At 48.0% G+C, this 24,708-nt stretch overlaps 1 protein-coding gene across 2 annotated transcripts in view; it reads left to right on the forward strand.

The window, feature by feature from the left end:
• Positions 1-24,174, forward strand: part of LOC118588492 (ATP-binding cassette sub-family A member 3) — a 55,014-nt gene extending 30,840 nt beyond the window's left edge. For both annotated transcript variants that reach the window (XM_036194823.1, XM_036194824.1), the window contains 15 exons: positions 2,447-2,545; positions 9,580-9,766; positions 10,830-11,133; positions 12,040-12,313; positions 13,942-14,146; positions 14,514-14,733; positions 15,009-15,167; positions 16,711-16,883; positions 18,779-18,907; positions 19,035-19,229; positions 21,373-21,560; positions 21,935-22,105; positions 22,367-22,557; positions 22,708-22,781; positions 23,241-24,174. In XM_036194823.1, coding sequence (XP_036050716.1) covers positions 2,447-2,545; positions 9,580-9,766; positions 10,830-11,133; positions 12,040-12,313; positions 13,942-14,146; positions 14,514-14,733; positions 15,009-15,167; positions 16,711-16,883; positions 18,779-18,907; positions 19,035-19,229; positions 21,373-21,560; positions 21,935-22,105; positions 22,367-22,557; positions 22,708-22,781; positions 23,241-23,372 — 2,701 coding nt within the window. In that variant the 3' untranslated portion in view covers positions 23,373-24,174. The remainder of the gene's footprint in view (positions 1-2,446; positions 2,546-9,579; positions 9,767-10,829; positions 11,134-12,039; positions 12,314-13,941; positions 14,147-14,513; positions 14,734-15,008; positions 15,168-16,710; positions 16,884-18,778; positions 18,908-19,034; positions 19,230-21,372; positions 21,561-21,934; positions 22,106-22,366; positions 22,558-22,707; positions 22,782-23,240) is intronic.
• The last annotated feature ends 534 nt before the right edge of the window (positions 24,175-24,708 follow it).

Genomic DNA, 24,708 nt, shown 5'->3' on the forward strand with positions numbered 1-24,708 from the left:
TTCAACTGTCTTCTGAAAAGCACATGGTCAGGTCACTCTTATCAATACCCCACAATCAATCCTTGTACCAATATCTGTCTCACTTAGGATTACTATTTCTGTGATGAAACACCATGACCAAAAGCAAGTTGGGAAGGAAAGGTTTATAGGCTTACACCTCCATATCACTGTTCATCACTGAAAGAAGTCAGGACAGGTACTCTTAACAGGGGAGGAATCTGGAAGTAGGAGCGGATGCAGAGGCCATAGAGGGGTGCTGCTTACTTGTTTTCTCCTCATGGCTTGCTCAGCCTGCTTTCTTATAGAACCCAGGACCATCAGCTAGGCACAATGACTAGGCCCTTTCTCATCAATTACTAATTAAGAAAATATCCTATAGGCTTGCCTGCAGCCTGATCTTATGGAGTCGTCTTCTTAATTGAGGTTCCCTCCTCTCTGATGTCTATAGCTTGTTGACATAAAATTAGCCAGGACATCAGGTATAATTATGTAAGGTTTTGAAGAGACTTTCTAATGTTCATTTTTATAACAGGGGCTCAAGTCCAGAGTCTCATGCATGCTAGACAACTACTCTACCACTAAGCTATAACCTACAGCCCATATAATGTGGATTTATTTTTATTTTTATTTTGTGTGCTGGTAATTTGCCTGTATGTGTGTCTAAGCATTACATGTCTTCAGTGCCCACAAAGGCCAGAAGAGGGTGCTGGGAACTAAACCCAGGTCCTCTGCGAGAACAATAATTGCTCTTCTGAGCCATCTTTCCAGCCCAGTAATGCAGTTTTATAGTAACATGATATTCCATGATTCAAGTGTACCATAGTTTAAAAACTCCATTATTCTGCACTCATTTTACATTTTTCCAAAAGCTGTGTTAATAAATATCCTTTTAGGAAACTTCTTGCCTCTAGCATCAGTGACTGTCTCTGGACGGATCCCAATAGCAAAGCAGTCATTACTGGATCTCCTGGAAAAAAGAGCTTGCTTCACTTCTCCATCATCAGGATAAGAGAGCATGCACCATTTTTTAGTAGTGGGGGAGGGTTGAGACACCAACCTGGCCTTGAACTCAGAGATCCACCAGCCTCTGCCTCCCGAGTGCTGGGATTAAAGGGGTGTGCTACCACACCCAGCTGAGAGCATGTACCTTTTTCATGGTCACTTGCTTTGAGTAAGGTTTTTTTTATTTGTTTGTTTGTTTGTTTTTTCAGTATTTATTGAATGGGGAGAGTGCACAAATACTTGATTATAACCTTTCTCTATTCTGCCAGCCAGGATCGGCATGGTTTCACACCTATTGGCTTTAGGAGTGTTACCTCTGGGTAATATCTTTAGGTCTGTTATGGGTCACTTTGAGATATTCATGTCTAGCTAGATTTGAGCCCTGGAACCACTATATCAAACATTTTGTTGCAACTTTTTATATGGTTACGTGGTTTATATGTGTGTTTGATTTTTGTGGGGTTTTTTTTCATAAGATTCTGTGTTTGTGCATCACATCTGTTCTGTTGTGATTCTTCCAAATTTATCCTCAAAGTATCCCCTGCCCTACAACCAAGTAATAGTCATCAGAGGGTTTGTTTGTTTGTTTTTCAGGTTCTTTTGTGGTTCCTTTATGGTCTGTAGTTGGAGAGCTTCTCTCCAGGTTCCACCAAGCCCCCGAGGTCCCACAACCCACGTATAAAATAATCATACAGACACTTATATTATTTAAACTGCTTGGCCATTAGCTCAGGCCTACCATTGTCTAGCTCTTACTCTTAAATTAACCCATTTATGTTAGTCTATACTTTGCCACATGGCTTGTGGCTTACCGTTGTCTTTACATGTTGCTTCTCATGGCAGTGGCTGGCAGTCTCTTTTCCCAGCCTTCTCCTCTTCCTTGTCCCACCTACCCTATCCTTCCTGCCTGGCTACTGGCCAATCAGCACTTTATTTATACAGAGTGATATCCACAGCAATGGTCTCAGGGCCCAAGTCCAAGTGCTCAGAGAAAAAAATGAGTAGGATGACATAATAAATCTTTATCCCTTCCTCTAAATTTTCCTATGAACCTAAAACTTCTCTAAGAAAGATAAGAACTTGGGCTGGGAAGTGTAGAACACTTGCATAGCACAGGCAAGGCCTCAGGTTTGACCACCAAATATGTTTTTAATTCTTTGTTGGTTTTTCGAGACAGGGTTTCTCTGTGTAGCCCTGGCTGTCTTGGAACTTGCTCTGTAGAAGAAGCTGGCCTCAAACTCGCAGAGATTCTTCTGCCTCTGCCTCCTGAGTGCTGGGATTAAAGGCCTGTACCACCACCGCCTGGCTAATTCATTTTTAAAAAATCAAAAATGGCATTGCAGGACATAATTCCACCCTGTCTTTTCCTCATTGTATATAGAGGCAATTATTTAGAAATAAACTATTTTAAAAGTGTCTGTTAAAACCTCATCACTTTTTTCAGGTTTGAAAGTCTGTTTGCTAAACTGGAAAAGAAGCAGAAGGAATTGGGCATTGCCAGCTTCGGGGCCTCTGTCACCACCATGGAGGAAGTCTTCCTTCGGTCAGTAGGTGTGGGCTTCCATCTGTCCCAGACCTTCCCTGGGGATGGTTTTGCGAAAGGGTTATGCCCTGGGGCATTGGTGATGGTGGAGATTGAGCAGGGCAGGGCAGGGGCTCCGAGCCAGAGCTCATATGTGAGTTTCACAGGCACCTGCATACTCATGAAACCCCAGCCTCTGTGGGGGAATGTGCCTGAGCAACCCAATCCTTCCTGAGACAACCACCTCACACACAAGTCAGCACCATAGTGAGTCTTTCTCTGTTCCACCAGCCAGCTTCCAAATAAATGACACAGAGACTTCTTATTAAGTATGAAATCTCAGTATATCACCTAGGCTTCCTTCTTATTAGCTCTTATAACTTAAATTAACCCATTTCCATTAATTCACTACCTTTACTCTGTACTGCCCATGCTGCTTTCCTGCTTCCTCCACATCTAGCTGGTGATTCTGTCTTCTTCACAGCATTCTCTCTGCTCAAAAAATCCTACTTAGCTATTGGCCATTCAACTTTGTGTTTGTTTGTTTGTTTGTTTGTTTGTTTTTCAAGGGTTTCTCTATGTAGTATTAGTCCCTGTCCTGGATCTCGCTCTGTAGATCAGGCTGGCCTCAAACTCACAGAGATTCACCTGGCTGTGCCTCCTGAGTACTGGGATTAAAGAAAGGTATGCACCACCACCGACTGGCAACCATTCAGCTTTTTATTAAACCAGTCAGAGTGATACATGTTCACAGTGTCCAAAAAGATTATTCCACAGCATTTCTCCCTTTTTGTATAAATAAACAGGAAAGGTTTTAACTCTAACAGAGTAAAACTATATACAATAAGAATAATTACCAGGTATTGTCTAAATAGAAAAGAAAGGTATTAAATTTAACAAATGAAACTATATACAATAGGAATAATTATCAAGTAAGAATTACATTTACAATGTCCAGAAAAATGTTCAGAGAAATTACCTATCCTCTCTTGATGAGTACAAAGTTTTGTATCTGACTTACTTTCTATCGTAACTAAGGAGAACTGTAACTATATCTAGTCATCAATTCCATCAAAGATCCCAGAAGGATATAATGTTACCTGAGTAGACAGGAAGTGCAGTGAAAGCCACTTCCAAAACTAAGAAACAATGGAGACATCTAGCTACCTGGGCAGTCACCCTCAGGTTTCTCTGTAACATTGGGGCACCCATCTTCAGCCTCCAGGCCTAGACTATCTGACAGACTCTTCTATGAAGCAGGAAATTTGAAGGACTATTCTTCCTAGTCTTGGTTCAGCAGTTACTTTCCTGTGTGTGCTGCTTGTCCAGTTTGGACAGCTTACTGTCAGTAGTCAAGAAAAGGGCAGTTTCTTGCCCAAATGACTAGCTTTTGTCACAAAGAAAGCAAACTCCATATGGAGGTTCTTTGATACCCATCATCCTTTTATGAAGTAGATTGGTGCTGTCAGGGGCAGACATATATCACTGTCATAAAAAGTCCTATGTTATTAAAACATTAAAATGCCATATTCTGCAGGTCTCTGAAGTGTTTGAAGACTGTCTATCTAAAATATACCTCCATTTGACCTTGAAAACATACCTAACTACAAGTTTGATTAATTAACCTACATTTCTTTATTACCCTAAATAGTTTGTAATAATAACTTTCAAGGACTAGAAATTTACATTATGTTGTTAAATGAACTGCATAGGTACAATACCCTAAGCAAGAGTAGAAACGTATGTACAGCATATTTGAACAAAAATAACCTTAAATTTTCATCAATATACAAAAATCTATACCAATGTAAAATATTTAAGACTAGTAGTTGCTTTTTTAGTTTAAAAGTAGATTCAGGGGTTGGGGATTTAGCTCAGTGGTAGTGCTAGGCAAGGCCCTGGGTTCGATCCTCAACTCCAAAAAAAAAAGTAGATTCAGTAATCTACCCTTTTATTCTGTCATTTCTATATCTCCCTTTTTCTTTTCAAAATGAGATCACTGAATCTAATCTCCTTTGTTCAGTTTTTTCCCCATGACCAATAACAATTTGTAACCAACCCCCCTAAACAATGACAAACACCCATAACTCAAATGACCAAAAACCACCTACCTCATCTCTTGGGAATGTGAGTGTTGTGTTTTCTAGACTGCTTCCTGTTGTCTGGGGGTACTGGCATCTTTGAGTGGCCCTGAAAATATTAGGATAATGGTCAGGTCCTGGCTAGAATAGTCTGTGAGGTTGGACCATCTCAGCTAGCAGAAATCTTGAAGCTGTTCTGGATGCAGAACTCTGAGGAAACTGCAACAGAGGCACTTTGAGAGGCTGGATCACCTGGGCCACCTGTTCTCATTGGTGTCTGGTCTCCTTATTCTGAAAATACATACACTTTCAAAGGTAACACACATATCTGCATTAACATAAATGCAGACTGTGCATTGTACACAAGCTAGCCAAAGATGATTTTTTTGTTTTATATTTGTAGTTATTTTAGATGTTTCTTTATGTCTGTAACCAGGATTTTAGGGGGGTCTTCCCTGATCAAACCTGATCCTCTTTAACCTTGAGTGAATCCACAGCCTTTTGTTTTCTGTGTAAACAAATGCATAACCTCTTCCCCAACGAAACATTTTTTGACTTCCATTTTGAAGTTAAGACATTTTAAAAATATATAGGTTGGTTTAATTTAGCAGTTCCCATAATCCATGTCTCTCAGCAGCTGTTGTTTGTTCATCAGCAATCAAAAAATTCAGAGACAACACAACAGCATACAGGATCCCAACTCCCTGCTCATTCCCATCTCTACGTGGCTCATTCTTACTTTTATTACTTTACTCCTTCTCTAAAGACTTTGTTTTCCGGAGCTGGGGACCGAACCCAGGGCCTTGCGCTTGCTAGGCAAGCACTCTACCACTGAGCTAAATCCCCAACCCTGACTTTATTATTTTTAAAATATTTATTTACATGCTGGGCAGTGGTGGCACATGCCTTTAATCCCAGCACTCGGGAGGCAGAGGCAGGTGGGTCTCTGTGAGTTCGAGGCCAGCCTGGTCTACAGAGTGAGATCCAGTAAAGGCGCAAAGCTACACAGAGAGATCCTGTCTCAAAAAAAAAAAAAAAATTATTTATTTATTTTTATAACTGTCTATATCCTTTTCCTTTTTTCTTTTTTAAGCCTACACACATTGATAAACACACTGTAACCTGTTTAGAGGTGTTTTTTTTTTTCTCTCTTGAACCTGTTTTACAATATCTGTAAAATTACTGTAACCTTTTCTGTCTGTATGAGCAAAATCTTTAACCGCCATGCAACTTAGCTCAAGGTAGCCGATGGCTGAAGCCTGCAGGCTGCAGTCAGGAGGTACATCTCTGTACTGTGGCCCATGTGAGAGACTATGGGACTAGGAAGCCATGTTCGGCTCTGTTGTGTGTGTGTGGAACTTTCTTTCTAGGCTTCTATGGAAATATGTACCTCACACTGGGTGCCATATGTAGTGAGTCTTTTCCTACCCCTCCAGCCAGCTCCCAAATAAACAACACAGAGACTTCTTATTCATTATGAAAGCTCACCCTATAGCTTAGGCTTGTTTCTTATTAGCTCTTATAACTTAAATTAACTCATTTATATTAATTCACTGTCTGCCTCGTGGCTTTATTACCTCTACTCTGTACTGCCCATGCTGCTTTCCTGCTTCCTCCCTGCCTGGCTGGTGACTCCTTCTTCTTCTTAGCATACTCTCTGCTCCAAAAATCCTGCCTAGTTATTGGCTGTTCAGCTTTTTATTAAACCAATCAGAGAGACACATCTTCACAGTGTACTAAAAGATTATTCCACAGCACAGCACAAGGTTAGTAAGTTCTCTCAGGCATGGGTCACCCCACAGGGTTTGTGCTTCTACACCAGAAGGGTGAAGGTTAGCTCTCAGATCCTTGGAGCACCAGACCATTGCTATATTTCTTGGGAGTTTCTTGAATGCTTATTTGGCTGATACAGTGCTAATATCTGGATGTAAAATATATATTTATGAAATTATTTTTCTTCTTGAGGAAAGCATGGTCAGAGGAGGCAGCATAATAACTGACCGTAAGTTGTAAGATGTTGTGCTATGCTCAATGGCATCTACCTCAGGGGCTGTGGGGACCAACAGGGAAGGCCAGCATTGCTGCAGGGAGATCAATGGGTACAGTCGGCACAGAAAGAGTCTGTGCATCTTGAAGCAGAACAGCCAGGGGAGGGCGGGAGGGAAAATCAGAGCGGCTTTGGTGCATCGTAGTTGAATAAAAACGCCGCTGTCAGCTTTACCTGAGGGCTCAATTCTAGATTGCTCTCAGAAGCTCTGAGCCTCTGCACCTCTGCATGTCCTGGGATTTAGTGCCTGTCTAGCCCCTGGTCCACTTGCTTGCCCCATCTATATTCAGCTCACGGCCCCACCCAGCCTCTGACCTTGTCATTTTACCTCAGCTCCAGGCCAGTGGTTTATCTGAGTAAGCCATCTCAGGAGTCTCTGCCAGCCTGCCAAGGATCCTGTCAGCAGTTAGGACAGGCAGCATGGCAGACACTCAGATGTTGGGTAGCCGATTTTTAATTCAAAGAAAATATTGGTGAGATGGTGACACTTGGTGTCTCTGACTTGAATCTGTGATTTGACTCAGAAAAATAAATGGGTCTGAGACCCAGGATGGCTCAGCACCAGTCTGTCGGCCTGAGCTTGGCCCCTAAGGCCCACATAATGGTGGAAGAGGAGAGACAACTCCCACATGTGCTCTGACTTTCACACCTGCATGGCATGCACACACACACACATATGTACACACACATATGTACACACACACATATGTACACACACACATATGTACACACACTCACACACGCAAACACACACACACACACGCACACACACACATATGTACACACACACTCACACACGCAAACACACACACACACTCACACACATATGTACACACACACACACACTCACACACACATATGTACACACACACACACATATGTACACACACCCACACACACACACACACATGCACACACACACACACATATGTACACACACACACACACACACATTTTCAAAAGGGTCAGGCATTGTGGTGCACACCTTTATTCCTAGCACTGAGGAAACAGGGTTCAAGGCCAGCCTTGCCCACCAGGCCAGCTAGGACTACATAGTAACATCTTGTATCAAAATGGAAAAAAAAGACAAATGGGCTTAAAAAAATCAGTGAAGGAGGAGCCTGGGAAGGAGCCAGCAGAGCAAGGCCTGAAGCAAGCTTCAGAGAGCAGAGCAGGTGGGGCAGGTGGACAGTCTTCCAGCCAGGCTGAGAGGAGCTTGTTTGGGCCCGATCAGAAAGCCCCATGGCTGCTCTGTGGCTCTGGCTGTGTTTCCTGACCAAGGATTGCTTGGAGGGTTGGGTTGGGTTGGGTTCTTGCAGGGCTGAGAATCCTACCCAGGCACCAGCACATGCTAGGCTACTGTTGTGTACTCAGCAACATCCCCAGCACTGTGTTGGTTTAGATAGCAGCTTTACTAAACTCTGATTTATGTGACGTTTAAGTCACCTTTTTGATGTGCACAGTCCAGTGGTTTTGGTGTGCTCCAGGTTTTCAGTCGTCCCCAGACTGAATTTAAGATGTTGCAATCATTCTCTGTACCCCTCCAAAACCCCACACACTTGCAGTCACTGTCCTTCCTCTCACCCCCAGCTGCAGCCATAGACCTGCTTCTGTCATGAAAGCTTTCCTGTCGTGAATCTGACAGACATCGAATGGTACAACATGTGGTGTTTTGTCTCATCTTCAACTTAGCACGAGGCTTTTGAGGTCCATCCTGGCTGTAGCGTGTGTCTGAACAACATTCCTTCCTTGTCGTGGCTGAACAGCATTGCATCGTTTGGAGAGACCTCATTTGATTTACTCATTTCAGTGGAAGGACATGTATGCTGCTTCTCTTTTTGCTTTTGTGGATCGTGTTTCTGTGAACAGTTAATATACAAGTTTCTGTGTGGTTACAGGCATTTATTCCTCTTGGATAAATGCCCAGGAGTGGATCATACAGCAACCCTTGTCATCCGTTAGTGACGCATACCTGTCATTTAGAGGTCTCTGTCAGAAGCACTCCAACAGAAAAGAATATCATTGGCTTCCTTGCTTGCTTGTTTGTTCATTTGTTCACATTCACTCACTTTTTTACGAATTCATTTCTCCTATCATCTCTCTACCGAGTGACTAGCTAGGGACACCATGGGCACAGCCAAGCAAATGCCAGCAGAAAGAACCAGAGAGGGCACTGCCTCTGAGAACTTCCCAGGTGTGCAGGGAGACTGACTGAAGTTCTGTTCCTGACCAGAGCCTGAAGAGAATGGTGTCTGTGGAAATAGTAACTCCAGCAATTGTGGCCGCCTGGAGCAGGTCACAGTGCAGCCGTAGACATCCTGAGCCCAGGCACCTGCAGCAGGACTTGCCAGCCCTCCCCCTCCCCCTCTGCTGTGTCTAGCCCTGCCCTGCCCTTCTGAAGCATGGTTGTCTGCCTCCCAGGCTTAGCTTTGGCAGACAGTACCCCTGACCTTTGTGTTCCTGGGACCCAGCACAGGTTGTGTGATGAGCCTCTTCACACATGGTGAAGCCATGGTGCTGTACATTTCTTCTTTCCTCCTTGAACACCCTGGTTATCCTGGTTATAAATGCTGGAGTTTTTTTGCATTGGAGCCCCAACTTGTTGTCTCCTTCCTATGGGCATTACATCTGGCTACACAGAGATGATGTTCTGGAGATACATATTGATGAATGAGTGAGTGAGTGAGTGAATGAGTGAGTGACAGCACAAGCTGGTGGCATTTTCTGCTTCAGAGCCTCTTTTTTTTTTAGCTGAGGCTCAAACCCAGGGCCTTGCACTTGCTAGGCAAGCGCTCTATCACTGAGCTAAATCCCCAACCCCAGAGCCTCATTAAAAGGCCTCTTTCCCTGTCTGCTGCTTGGTGGAACAATAACTTCCCTCACCTACCAACAAGCTGAGTATGACTGGTGACTGTATTCTGGTGCAGGGTTGGTAAGCTGGTGGACACCAGCATGGACATTCAAGCCATCCAGCTTCCTGCTCTGCAGTATCAGCACGAGAGGCGGGCAAGTGACTGGGCTTTGGACAGTAACTTGTGTGGGGTGATGGACCCAACGAATGGCATTGGAGCCCTCATAGAGGAAGAAGAAGCTATACTCAAGCTCAACACAGGGGTGAGCACCTCAAGCTGGGACCACACAAGGCTGGCTTGGGAGCGTTATGGTCCTCTGAAGTCCTCATCTTAGGGGAAGCAGGGGGCAGTCCACACAGCAGGAATCTCTGTAGAAAGCTGAGGGCAGATCACGGCTCTTGCTGCATGGGTCAGAGGGAGAGAGAACATTCAAATGGCTTTTTTATTTGATACTTTTGAGAAAAGAGCTCACTCTGTTGTCCAGGTTTACCTAGAACTCAGTATGTAGGCCAGGCTGGCCTCAAACTTGTGGTGATCATCCTGGCTCTGCTTCTAAGAGCTGGGATTACAGGTATGCTCTGCCACACCTGCCTGAAATGTCTTGATGTTCTAATTTGGGCACTTACAGAAAACTGTATATTTGCTTTTAACAATGAAATTGCCCTGTTGGGGGCCTGCCTTATGCCAAGCTCTGTGCTAGCCTGCCTTGGTAGCCACCTAATGAGGTAAGAGGGCAGCAGGGAGACCCAGCTCCCATTTTATAGCCAGAATACCAAGGTCTACCCCAAATTCAAAATGCCAACATGTGCACAGCCTGGGCCTGGGAGCTTGGTCCCTAGGTCCTGAGACTCTGCATTTAGTAGGTCGAGAAGGAAAGATATAGCACAGAGGAGTCCAGGGAGTCTGCTATGCATGAACTAAGCCAGAGCCTTCTCTATGGAGACACTTCCAGTGAAGGGCAGAAGAGAGGCAGGGGGCCCAGCCAGACACTCAGTACTCTGATAAAAGTATCTGCCAAGTCTTGTGGGCTGCAAGACTGTATCATAGAGATTGAGCTGTGCATTAAAGCTGAACTTTGACCAGCACTCTTGCAGGCCCCAAGAGCCAAGCTTCTGTGGCTGTAGTGAGACCTCACGAACCCATGTAGGGACCTGCAGGCACATTGTTATCCCAGTTCTTGAACTCCACGGGGGCCCCACATCACCACAAACTGTTCTTGGTATGGCTGCCTGAATGTCAGCCAGAGTCCCCCAGAGGGGTGTCCCTTGGGTCGGCGCTTGATCTGCCCCCGTGGACTGTCTCACCTCTGCCTCACCCTGCCGCAGCTCGCCCTCCACGGCCAGCAGTTCTGGGCCATGTTCCTGAAGAAGGCTACATACAGCTGGCGGGAATGGAAGATGGTAGCGGCTCAGGTCCTGGTGCCCCTGACCTGCATCACCCTGGCTCTCCTGGCTATCAACTACACCTCAGAGATCCTTGATGACCCTCTCCTGAAGCTAGGCCTGGCTGAGTATGGTAGAACAGTGGTGCCCTTCTCAGTCTCTGGAACCTCTCAGCTAGATCGTCAGTTGTCCGAGCACCTGACAGACATGCTGCAGGCTGAGGGGCAGGAACACCGTGAAGTGCTAGGTAAGGAGGGGCTGGGGCAGGGCCCAGTGGTGCTGACTGTGTCAGTGCTGTCTCTAGGGTGGACTGTCCTTTACTGTCCTTTGCCTTCGTAACACATTTAGCAGCATCCCTGGTGTGGCCCACCTCATATCATGACAACCAAATTTGCCTTTGGACATCACCAGATACTCATAATACTAAGTCAGGGGAAATATTCCTGGGATACCAGAGACATAGGCACATGGTTAAGACTTGGACACACCCATTCTTTAGGACCTTTTATAAACAAAATGCAGGGGCTGGAGAGATGGTGCAGCAGTTAAGAGCACTGGCTGCTCTTCTAGAGGACCTGGGTTCAATTCCCAGCACCCACATGGCAGCTCACACCTGTCTGTGACTCCCATTCCAGGGAATCTGACACCCTCACATAGACACACATGCAGACGAAACAAAATGCAGAAGCCCAGTGATATTCGTATAACTTGTCTTTGTTTATAGGCTAGGCTGCTGATAGCGGCCTTCATGTCATGGGGTGCTTCCATCAGACACCTTGAAATTTACCACTGCCTTGAGTCTCTGGTAGCCATAGATCAGTATTGCCCCAGGCTTAGAACTGCCATGTGCTGGTTAAATGGAGTGTCCTGGAAGGCTTTCTCCTTTTATTGTTCCCTTCCACATTGTGACCAGCAACACTGAGGTTCTGTGGACAGATTGATGACAAAATGAGCGAGTTTCTTCTTGGTAAATGGGTGATTATATCAGCAGTTGGGAAGCTGTCAGCACCATGGTGGGCACTGCTGGCCCAGTGGAGGTCCCAGGAGCCCAGGGTCCCATCTCACCTGTGACTGTGCTGAATCCCTGAGAGTCATTGGGATGATGATGATGATGCTCCTATTTGTCCCACCCTGACACTGCATTACTCCACAGGTGACCTAGAGGAGTTCCTGGTTTTTAGGGCCTCAGTGGAAGGGGGTGGCTTTAATGAGCGATGCCTGGTAGCAACATCCTTCAAAGACACAGGAGAGCAGACAGTGGTCACTGCCTTGTTCAACAACCAGGCATACCACTCCCCAGCCACCGCCCTGGCCATCGTGGACAATCTTCTGTTCAAGCTGCTGTGTGGCCCCAGGGCCTCCATTGAGATCTCCAACTATCCCCAGCCCCGGAGCACCCTGCAAGTTGCCAAGGACCAGTTCAACGAGTACGTGCGCAGCTCACACACCCATTCAGGTGTCCCTCACCAGGACTGCCATTGGGGCAGTGGCAGGAATAAGGCTTTGTAGATGGCAGAGTAATTATGTATTTACTCTTAGGTGTCGCTGCCTCTCAGTCAAGGTTACCCAGCCCCTCAGCCTTTCCCATGTCGGCAAATCAGAACCCAAACACCTGTCCCACAGGGGCTGTGGTCTGCGGATCTGGTGGGCATCTTTGCTTTTCTTCCCGGCCGGGTCCTTGGCAGTAGGGCAGGGGCTGTGCTTAGAGCTCAAGAAAGGCAATCATACCCATTAGGCTACAGGCTAGAAGGCCCAAAGAGCAGGCTAAGGGGCACAGACTATTACGAGGATACCAGTTGTTCATGGAAAAGTCACCCACAGCATACAACATACAGGCAGATGCTTGTTTGTGTAGCCAGAGGTGGCCCTCAGTGTCATTTTGTTAACCCTCAGTGTCCTCAAAACAGTCCTGAACTCTCCAACTGCCACTCTTTGTCCCAACTCTCAGCCCTTAAAACTGCTCATCTGCTGTTTCTGTAGGGCTTCCTCTTGTGGTTATCATAAAAATGGAATTGTAACTGGGCAGTGGTGGCGCACGCCTTTAATCCCAGCACTCGAGAGGCAGAGCCAGGCGGATCTCTGTGAGTTCAAGGCCAGCCTGGTCTACAAAGCAAGTTCCAGGAAAGGCTCAAAGCTACACAGAGAAACCCTGTCTCAACCCCCCCCCCCCAAAAAATGGAATTGTATGGCACGTGACCTATCAACATGGGGTTTTTAGGGTTTGTCCATGGTCTGGCCTTACTTTTCTCTCCTCCCCTGCCTTTCCTTTCTTTTCCTTGTCAAACATTTTTTGGTTTGGGGTTTTTTGTTTTGTTTTGTTTTGGTTTTTCAAGACAGGGTTTCTGTATGTATCAGCCCTGGCTGTCCTGGGCTAACTCTGTAGACCAGGCTGGCCTTGAACTCACAGAGATCCACCCACCTTTGCCCTCCAAATGTTGGAATTAAAGGCTAGTGCCACCATGCCTGGCTGGTTTTTGGTTTTTTGAGACAGGGTGTCACTATGTAGTTCTGGCTGGCCTCAAACTGACATCTGCTGCTTCTGCCTCCCCAGTGCTGGGATTAAAGGTGTGTGCATCACACCCAGCTTTGTACTACTCTTTATCCTAATACCATTTGTTGAGATGATCTGCAGATTTTTAAGCCCTGAGGGAAAGTTTCAGACCCTGTTTCTAGAAGGTATTGCTGTCAACTGGCTGTAGAACACTAGATGTAATAGGAAGGGGAATTTAATCTACCATGGAGGCTCAGGACCTTAACAGTGAGGTCTGGCTAGAGGTGATCAGAGGTGGGCAGGAGTTCCCAGCAGACCAAATGACAAACAGAAGTGCAAGTGTCCCTGAGTGCACAGAGACATTGGTTTAGAAACTTATAGAAGAAGCCTAGGGGAGAATGCTGTCCTTGCTCATTCAGGACACCAGGAGGAGCCGTCCTCAGGGAGTGGGGTTCTTCTTATCCCCCCTTGAGTGGTTTGGCCACTGTCCATGGATTTGGATGGTCATGACCAAGGGCTCAATCTTTCCCACTACCCAGACGCACTGTGCTCTGCCCTCCCCAGGGGCCGGAAGGGATTTGACATCGCCCTGAATTTGCTCATCGCCATGGCATTTCTGGCCAGCACCTTTTCTATCCTGGCAGTCAGTGAGAGGGCTGTCCGAGCCAAGCACATTCAGTTTGTGAGCGGTGTCCGCGTGGCTACTTTCTGGCTTTCTGCTCTGCTGTGGGACCTCATCTCCTTCTTCATTCCCAGTCTACTACTTCTGGTGAGTGCTGGGTATGCCACACCCTGCCCTGCACACCCAGGGAGCACACCTGGGGTCCCCTTGCAAAACCAGGACCAGCAGAGAAGGCCATGTAGCAGCTGAGTTCTGATCCGGAGGACAGTTGGAAATACCCGGTGTCTTGTTCCCTACCCTTTGATGGGCAGGGACTGGGATAGCTATCCTGGTGAGGTCCCAGGGTGGGATAGCAGAGGTGAGGTCCCAGGGTGACAGCCACGGTGGAGCCATTAGGTCTCACATAGCCAGTCAGGGCCTAAGGACCACTGAATGACCCATCACTCCCTTTCCCTGACCCTGGGGAGCTTCCCGTTGGCCTGTTCACTGACCTACCTCATCTGTGCTACTGCAGGTGGTGTTCCAAGCCTTCGATGTGCACGCCTTCACGAGGGATGGCCACCTGGTTGACTTGCTGCTCCTGCTCATGCTGTATGGCTGGGCTATCATCCCCCTCATGTACCTCATGAGCTGCTTCTTCTCGGCTGCGTCCACGGCTTATGCCAGGCTGACCATATTCAACATCCTGTCGGGCATTGCCACCTTCATCATAGTCACTATCATGCGCATCCCAGGTGGGAGACTGAATGGCACCCTAAACCACTGGCCACCACTTAACCACTTCGTACAAGGAGACCCTGCTTAGCCAGCCACAATGGTGGGAGGGTGTCTGGAGCATTCCCCCAGGGCCACACAAGGAGGGACCACTTTCCTTGGCCTAGCCTAGGCTAAATCTTGTCTGCCAGTGCCTGATACAGGGATACCTGAGGCCTGACCTTCCTTTCCTGGAGCTGTCCTCAGGCAAGTGTGTTGTGTCCGCCACCACTAACTTGTCTGTACCTCTTCACAGCTGTGAAATTAGTAGAACTTTCCAGAACCTTGGATCATGTGTTCTTGGTGCTACCAAACCACTGCCTGGGCATGGCAGTCAGTAGCTTCTACGAGAACTATGAGACTCAGCGCTACTGCACTTCCTCGAGGGTTGCTAGTCAATACTGCAAGAAGTACAGTGAGTGTCCAGATGGGTCCTTCTTCCACGCTCACCCTTACAGCCAGAGCTTCCCAGGACTTGCCTAGCTAAGGGGCTTATAGTAACCCTTTCCTGCTCCCTATAACACCGTATCAGAGGCTAAGTTATAGATCAAAGAGGTTCTTACTGTCCCGCGGCCCTCCAAGGACAAAGGCCCACCTCTGGCAATGGTCATCTTACACACAGAATCCCAAACGTGCACAAGGCTTCATGTGACCTGAGATGAGTTGGCTCTTATGTGTCCTCTGGTCTCTTAGAAAGCCACCAGGGTTCAGTTACAAGGCTTTACCCTGTAGAATTTATTTAATGCTAATCACCGTTCAGAGGCCCCACTTTTGAATGCCACAGTTGGATTAAATTTCCACCTTTAAAAATAATTATATGTATGAGTGTTCTGCCCACATGCATTGCCTGTGTACCACTTTCATGCTTGGTACCCAGAGGCAGAAACGTTGGTTATGAACCACCATGTTGGTACTGGGAATTGAACCTGGAATCGAATCCTCTTCTGGAAGAGAAGCCAGTGCTCTTAACTGCTGCACTGTCTCTCCAGCCCCAGATATCCTCCTTCCTAATACCTCCCAATAGGGATTGCATTCCAGCCATAACAGGGCTCCATATTCTGAGTCATCAGACTCTATCCACATTCCCTGCCCCTTACTCCTGCTTACATGTTCTGGGCCTGCATCTGGGCATTGATTTTCCCACATGTCCTGGTGCCTTGCAGCTTCTAGAACAGAGTACCACAGCCTATAGTATGATCAATAGACACATGTCTTCTCATGAGGCTGGAAGCCATAAGTCCATAGTTAAGGTGCAGGCAATGCCATGCCCCTCCAGAGGCTCAGAGGAGGATCCGTCCTTCCTCTGTCCACTCTCCATGATCCCACAGGCTCCTGGCTTTCATCTCTGTCTATGCCCAGCCTCCTCCCCTGTGTCTCTGGGTTTCACATTCCCTGCCTTTCTCTTACAAGGGCATGTCACTGGATATGGGCTAACCCTAAACCCAGCATCTCCCCCTTAGGTCTTAACTAGTGATATCTTCAAATGTCTCATTTCTTAACAAAGTCACATTTACAGATTAAGAGTTAGACCTGTTCGGGCTGGAGGCTTTTATGCCTGGACCGGTCTCCTTTATTATCCTAGGACAGGGCTTATGAATGCCTGTCCCATCTCTAAACTTGAATGCCTGGAGAGGGGTGTGATTAGGGCATCTTAACATCTCTGCCCAGCTTCAACTCAAAGTAGTGTGATTAGCAGACAAGGTTGTAATTTGTGATTGGTCTCTTGTCACAGGTTGCAAGAGACATCTCACATGGCAAAATTCTTCCAGAGCCAGAAAGTACCTAGACTCTTGTTTGACATTGACAAACACAAGGCATGCCCTCAAGAATTGGAGCATAGAGCCTTGATAGAGGGGGTGGGCATTTGTGTGGCTTGGCGGGGCTAAGGACAGTGCCGGGGTCTGGGAAAGGAGAGGGTACTCAGCAGGTGGCCCAGCCTTGCTCCTTGCCCTGCACAGACATCCAGTACCAGGAGAACTTCTATGCCTGGAACACCCCAGGGGTTGGCAAGTTTGTGACCTCCATGGCTGCCTCAGGGTGCATCTACCTCACCCTGCTCTTCCTCATTGAGACCAACCTGCTGTGGAGACTGAGGACCTTCATCTGTGCCTTCCAGAGGAGGTGGACTGTGGTGAGTGGCTCCTGGAAGCTCAGGAATGCTGATAGGTGTGCCCCACATCTGCCATGGACCTGACGGTGAAGGACCGCCCTGTGAGCCCAGCCTTGGAGCTTGTGTGCCTTGGGCATTCCTCCCATGTCACACTGCTTCATGCCAACACAGTGTGGCTGCCTGGCATGGCCAGTTCCCTACACTGTCCCGGCACGGTAAGGGGTTCAGCACTCATTATTTTCAAGGTCTGCCATAAAGCCTGAGATCCTGACGCTAGGTGGCGACCTAGCAGTCATTACCTGAGCCGCTGGAGGTGCCCAGCTGGACAGGAGTCTGTCTGCTCCACTTGTTATCTCTCTCTCTCTCTCTCTCTCTCTCTCTCTCTCTCTCTCTCACACACACACACACACACACACACACACACACACACACACACACACATTTTTGAGACAGGGTTTCTCTGTGTAGCCTTGGCTGTTCTGGAACTCAGAGATCTCCCTGGCTCTGCCTGCCGAGTGCTGGGATTAAAGGCGTGCGCCACCCTCGCCCGGCTCATATATTCATTTCTAATTAGTTAATTAATCAGCATGTAGATGTGTGAGTGTGGAGGTCAGAAGACAGCTTGTGGGAATTGATCCTGTCCTTCTGCCATGTGCCTCCCAGGGATGGAACTTGGCTGTTGGGTTTGGCCGCCGGTGCCTCTACCCACTGAGCCATCTCACTGACCCTGCACATTCAGTGTTTCAGATATACTCCAAGGCTTCATTCCTTCCCTCACCTGAACAAACAAGAACAAAGTCCATTCAGATCCCATTAGGTATCCAGAGTAACCTGAAGTGAACTGACTCCACAGAAACATTCCAGCTTCTCCCAGATGCGTTCTCCCCACCGGTTACGTCTCCCCAGACAGACGCAGTGCCGCATGCCTGTAGTCTTGGCTCCTCAGGAAGGCACAGCAAGAGGATTACTTGAGCTCAGTAGTTGAGGCTAGCATAGACAACATAGCAACACACATCTCTTGAAAGAAAGTGAAACAATGAGCTGGCACCCACGTTAGTTAGATGTCTAACAACCAGCTACCCATAACTGCAGCTTCAGGGGTATCTGACACCTCAGACCTCTGAGGCGCTCACTCCTGTGCATACACACACACACACACACACAATTCAAATTTTAATTTTACAAAAGAAAAGAGCTGGGGAGATGGCTCAGTGGTAATGGACACTTGCTGCTCCCCTAGAGGACCCAGCTTCAATCACCAGCACCTGTGTGGTGGCTCACAGCTGACCGTTACTTCATTTCCAAGAGCCCCATCACCTTGCAGGCACTGCTCTCATGTGGTGCAGGGATATACATGTAAGCAAAACAGAACCCATACATATAAAATACATTTTTAAAAAATTGTTTAGGCCAGGTGGTGGTGCACACCTTTAATCCCAGCACTCGAGAGCCAGGTGGATCTCTGTGAGTTCGAGGCCAGCCTGGTCTACAGAGCAAGATCCAGGACAGGCACCAAAACTACATAGAGAAACCCTGTCTTGAAAAAAAAATTGTTAAAAAAAAAATACCTGTAACTCCAGTTCCATGGGATTCGGAACCCTCTTCTGGCCTCCACAGACACTAGGCACGTGTGTGGTACACAGACATAAATTCAGACAAACAACCATACACGTAATAAAAGTAAATTGAAAGAAAAAAAAAAAACCTCTTCTTCATATCACTTTATGGTTTTCTCCTTGAGTTCCACACAGGTCTTGTGTAGACCTGAGCCTCTAAGCCCTCCTGCCTCTTGTGAAAGAATGTCTATGTGAGGGCAGAGGTGAAAAGTCCCCTCATTTCCCATGTCAACATTGGCTCCTATCCTTCCTTCCATGGGGCTGGAATTCACATGTATAGTATTCATCTTAAATAATCAGGCAGAATTGCAGAACCGGACATCAGTGCTTCCTGAGGACCAAGATGTAGCTGACGAGAGGAGCCGAGTTCTGGTCCCCAGCTTGGACTCCATGCTTGACACACCACTCATCATCAATGAGCTCTCCAAGGTAACACAAGCCCTGCCCTCCACCCAGCTGGCCCTAGTGCCCCAGAAGCTAGCAGGGGTTAGAGGCCAGAGGACCTGGCTTAGCTTCAGGCCTCCTCACCTGGGGCTTTCTTGCTGGCATCTTGCAGGTGTATGACCAGCGAGCACCACTCCTTGCTGTGGACAGGATCTCCCTTGCAGTCCAGAAAGGGGAGTGCTTCGGCCTGTTGGGTTTCAATGGAGCTGGAAAAACCACAACCTTCAAAATGCTGACTGGGGAGGAGACCATCACCTCAGGGGATGCCTATGTTGGGGGTTACAGCATCAGTTCTGAGATCGGGAAGGTGGGTGCAGCAGGGATGCCCTACTGGTCTGAAGCAGGCAAGAGGCTGGATAGACTTGTCTCTGGCTCACAGTAGGGAGAGCAGTATTTGTGGACATCGGGACCGGGCTTAAACAGGTGATAGGGAGGAAAGAAATGCTGGTCAAAGGAACATAACTCAGCTGTCTGTCCACCCAACACTTCTGTGTCTAGGACACGGCATATGGTTTGAAAGTCCAGAGAAATGAAAGGAGGCCGGGAAGGCCCAGGGCCCATCCAGCTTCTCACTCGTCGGGCTGAAGCCACAGTGAGGCTGGACCAGGTAATGCCTAATTACCTAATGCCTGGAGACAGTATAAAAGGCCCTGTGTGCCAAACAGAGCAGAAGAAGGGGAAGGGTTGAATGTAAGCCTGGCGGTGGACTCCTGAGCTGCTGTCAGGGAGTGCTGGACTGGAAGAAGAGCTCATCCCAGGCTTCTGAGAGCTGAGGACTGTGTCCAGGTGTATGAGCAGAGCAAGCAACCAGGCATGACCAGAATTTGCAGCACAGCACTCAAGGAATGAACAAATTCAGATTGCTCTCTTTTTCTAGATTTATTTATTTTGTGTATGAGTGTTTGCCTGTATTTGTGTATACTATGTACATGCCTGGCCCCGTGGAGGTCAGAAGAGGGAGTTGGACCCCCTGGAACTGGAGTTACAGATGAGTATGAACCACTGTGTGGGTGCTGGGAACCAAATCCAGTCCTCTAGAAGGGCAACAAGCACTCTTAACCACTAGGCTATCTCTCCAGCACCCAAACTCAGATTTAAGGTTTTCAGTTACCTGGCCAAGATTATAAAAATAACTTAATATTTTAAGGATTAGAAATTGCTGGACATGTTGGCACACACCTTCAATCTCAGTAGATCTCTGTGAATTTGAGACCAGCATGTTCTGCATAGTGAGTTCCAAGATGGTCATAGCTACATAGAGAGACCATCTCAAAAAAATCAAAAATTGTATAAAAAAGGATTAGAAATGCATGCACAAGTGATCTTGCAGTGATCCACATCTGATCTGAAAATAAAGGGAAGGATGAGAGGCGGTGCTAGAAACATCTGAGGTCCTGAAGGAAAGGAGGCAGCGTGGGGAGCCAAAAGCTAAGAATTGCTCCGGATCAGATAAAAGCAGACCCTAGATTTCCAAGGGGGAGACCCTCTGGAGTCTTCAAGCCTAGGCACACCGGCCCCAGCCGGTGGGAGGTGGTGGGGCAAATGGCACCCAGCTCACATGCATACCAGAGCCTGTTGCATCCTCAGCACTTGCTGAGACACCTCTGAGAAGTGATGCCCACTACAAGAGTATTACCAATGAGCACTTCTTATTAGGAGAAGACAGACCCTAGAACATGAGATGTCTGTTACTACCTGATGAATGAGGGAGTATGTGATCACAACTGTCTATAAAGTTTTATATGGTGACCATTTGTATAATAATGAAACATTCTCCCTCCTCTCTCTTCCTTTTTTGTTTGTTTGTTTGTTTTTGTTTTTGTTTTTTGAGACAATGTTTCTCTATGTTACCCTGGCTGTCCTGGAACCCACTTTGTAGACCAGGCTGGCCTTGAACTCAACAGAGATCCACCTGCTTGTTTCCTGAGTGCTGGTTTTAAAGGCGTGTGCTACCATGCCTGGCTAATCAAACCATTCTTATGCTAACTGCCCCCACAGTTGTCTATCATGGATCGGGCTCCCAGCTAGACCACTTGCTGGCCTGTCTGCTCCTTTTGGGAGCCTCCCTGAGTCAGCCAGTCCTTCCTGTGTCCCCACTTAAGTGCTGCTCAGAGAACTTCAGCTGGTCAGCTACCAGGACCTAATTTCTACTCCTTTTTTTTTTTTTTTTTTTTTTTCGAGACAAGATTTCTCTGTGTAGCTTTGCACCTTTCCTAGATCTCGCTCTATAGACCAGGCTGGCCTCAAACTCACAAAGATCCGCCTGCCTCTGCCTCCCGAGTGCTGGGATTAAAGGCGTGCGCCACCACCGCTTGGCTCTAATTTCTACTCTTTAGATAGCCCTGGACAGACTCATCGGGCTGTAGACGGAGGCCAGCATAGAAGCAGGCACCAAGGCAGAGGAGAGGACCTCTCTAACTCCTTCCCTCCCACACCATATTCCAATCCAGGTACAGCAGCGGATGGGCTACTGCCCCCAGTTTGACGCATTGCTAGATCACATGACTGGCAGGGAGATGCTGGTCATGTATGCCCGGCTCCGAGGCATCCCAGAGCGCCTCATCAGTGCCTGTGTGGAGAATACTCTGCGGGGTCTGCTCCTGGAGCCGCATGCCAACAAACTGGTCAAGACTTATAGGTACGACCTATGCTTGGTCTCTGTTCCTATGAGATCAGCCCTGGCTCTTCTCAAAGTAGTTTAGGGTCTCCTTATCGTAGAGCTCAAGGCCAATGGCTTCAGACTCAGACTGGATTTGATAGCACGACTTAGACCTTACCACATGAGAGGACTTTCCTGTCATTTCCTGCCGAGGCAAGCTGAGTGGCCATGTCAAGGACCCCTGGCACAGTTCCCTCCAGGGCCTCCCTCCACAGTAGGCTTTCTAGTACTACTCATCCCTTTCCTCTCACCTAGGATGCTCTAGAGTCACTGAGTGTGGGCCTTTGCTGGAAGCCCGAGTATTCATATTAATTACTGATCTTGCCTCCCACCTGTCACCCATCCACCTCCAGTGGCGGGAACAAGCGCAAGCTGAGCACCGGCATAGCCCTCATCGGAGAGCCTGCAGTCATCTTCCTAGATGAGCCGTCCACTGGCATGGACCCTGTGGCCCGGCGCCTGCTGTGGGACACTGTGGCCCGGGCCCGGGAGTCTGGCAAGGCCATTGTCATCTCCTCCCACAGGTAGAGCTTGGGCATCTGTGGGTCAGGGGCAGAGCCGGAACGGGTGGCTGGGGTGGGACCAGGTGAGCGGAAGATATGGCAGCAGCTAGTGCAGGGTCTGCCAGGACATTTCCCAGGCTCTGCATGTGGGTCCATCCAGCTTGGGGAATCAGGAATGGCCTGGTCTGGGCATAGATACCCTTCTGTCTGCATAAGCCTCTGACATGCAGGGTGAGCATCAGCCGCCTCCAGCACCATCTCAGGCTTTCTCCTTTTCCCCAGTATGGAAGAGTGTGAAGCCTTATGTACCCGGCTGGCCATCATGGTTCAGGGCCAGTTCAAGTGCCTGGGCAGCCCACAACACCTCAAGAGCAAGTTTGGCAGCGGCTACTCCCTGCAGGCCAAGGTCCGGAGTGAAGGGAAGCAAGAAGTACTAGAGGAGTTCAAGGCATTTGTGGACCTGACCTTCCCAGGTGTGTGATGGTGCAGGATGGGGCCTGGGCCCCTGTCTGGGCATGTTAGCTGCTGCACAGAATTTATCCTACATACCTGGCCCCTCGACAAGGACCCCAGGCCATCCTCTCTAGCCTGACCTACATGAGAATATGCTCTCTTCTGTACAGGTAGCATCCTGGAAGATGAGCACCAAAACATGGTCCACTATCACTTGCCTGGCTATGACCTCAGCTGGGCCAAGGTGAGTGCAGGCCCCAGAATCCTACAGGGTGCTGATATCGACTAAGGGGGACTTTCTTGGACTCCCCCGCTCTATGGTAATTCCAGGCTCTTTCCTGGGTAGAGTCATGGTCTAGTTTCCTTCTACCACTCACCTTTATGTCTGCTGGGCTTCAGTTTTTATGGAAAATACTTGAGGTTGAAAAAAGGAATGTTTGCATGAAAGGGAACTGGCCCCAGAGATGGACACAGTTTGCCCAAGGTCACGCTCTGAGAGAAAAGCAAAGCCTTGGCTTCCACCTTGTTGCCTGTGTATGGCCAGTATCCTCTCCCCAAGCATTGCTGACCTTGTGGGAGTCACTTCTCCAGGGGCTCCAGGACAACACTGGGGAATGGTAGGGTGAGCTCTAACTTCCCATTACCAGAGGATTCACTATCTGGGCCCTGTGCTCTCTTACCAGTAGCTTTTCTGTTTCAAAAGGTGTTTGGTATCCTGGAGAAAGCCAAGGAGAAGTATGGAGTGGACGATTACTCTGTGAGCCAGATCTCGCTGGAGCAAGTCTTTCTGAGTTTTGCCCACCTGCAGCCCCCTACCACTGAGGATGGGCGATGAGGAGCACCAGGCATGAGGGGCGGTCAGTGCTCAGCTGTGCATCCTCTCCCTTCTAGTTTCTCTTTTCTTTAATTTTTAATCACTCTTTTCTATGATGGACATGAAAAATCAAGGTGATATGCACAAAATGGACCAAGTGTGTCTGTCAGGACCTGCAGGCAGGAATCAGCACGCAGATTTCCACTCCTGAAGGCAGACTCCGGACCGCAGTCCCAGACCCAGAGCCCACTCCACAGTGCACACAGCTAGGCCTTGGTCTATGTGTGGAGAACCGTCCCAGGTGGTGCTGCAGCTAACCTGGGGGCTGGACTTCTTTCCAGCGCTTGTCCAGAAAGCCCCCAGGGACCTGTCCATGTTTACATATGACAATAAGCTCCCTAGGGAGGAAAAAGAAAGCCAACAGGTTTGATCAGCAACAAGGACTTCCAGGCTGCCGTGAATGAGCAGAAACGTTCCAAATAACTTCATGAAGGAAGATCCTGGCTGTGGCTAGGTGCTGAGACCTTGGCTCCCAGTGCAGCTGTGGAGGTATCCTTGGGTGTCAATGTTCCTTCAGGTATGGACACTGCACCAGACTGAACTGATCCTGAGCCAGATGTCATCCCACAGAGCATCTGCAGCACAAGAGATGTGGCCACACTGGAAGCACAGTCCTCTGTTCCCAGCTCTGTGCCTTCAACAGAAGTCACCGGCCACAGGACAGTCAGGGACCACTAGTCAGGGCTGAGTGGTGTCATCTCTTGAAGATACACTTAAGCATATTGTGATTCTATAGAAAATAAAGGCTAAGGGGACACGATCAGTCTTTGAGTCATAAATATGATATAAGGAGGGGTCATGGGACTAGATCACTATACTAGGATCCCATATTCAAATGTGGCTCTCATATGAAGTTTCAAAAAGAGCAGGAATTGGCTTTTCCTGACAGGGAGGAAGCTTATAGGATCCACTGCCATGAGGTGAAGGAAGAGGCATGCATCAGTTACTTTCCTTAGGATAAAATACTTGACGAAAACAGCTTAGGAGGGGTGTATTCTGGCTCCTAGCTCAAGGGTACAGTATCACAGGGAGGAAGTCGTGGTGCTGGGCTTGGAGTGATGACAGGCCATGCCGTATCTGCAGACAGGAAGGCTGGTGCTCGACACTTTGCTTCCTTTTCAGTCCAGGACCCTAGCCCATGGAGTGCCACCACCCACATTTCTTGTAGCTTAGTCTGCCAAGGTATGGGCAGGCAGCGGGGTTAGATGAGAAAGGTAAACTGCAGGTGAGGTCAGTCTTTCCACCTCATTTAACACAATCTAGAAACTCTCTCACATGCCCAAACACTTGTTACTGT

Source organism: Onychomys torridus, chromosome 8, assembly GCF_903995425.1.
Source record: "Onychomys torridus chromosome 8, mOncTor1.1, whole genome shotgun sequence".
In the NCBI taxonomy this organism is placed as follows: Eukaryota; Metazoa; Chordata; class Mammalia; order Rodentia; family Cricetidae; genus Onychomys; species Onychomys torridus.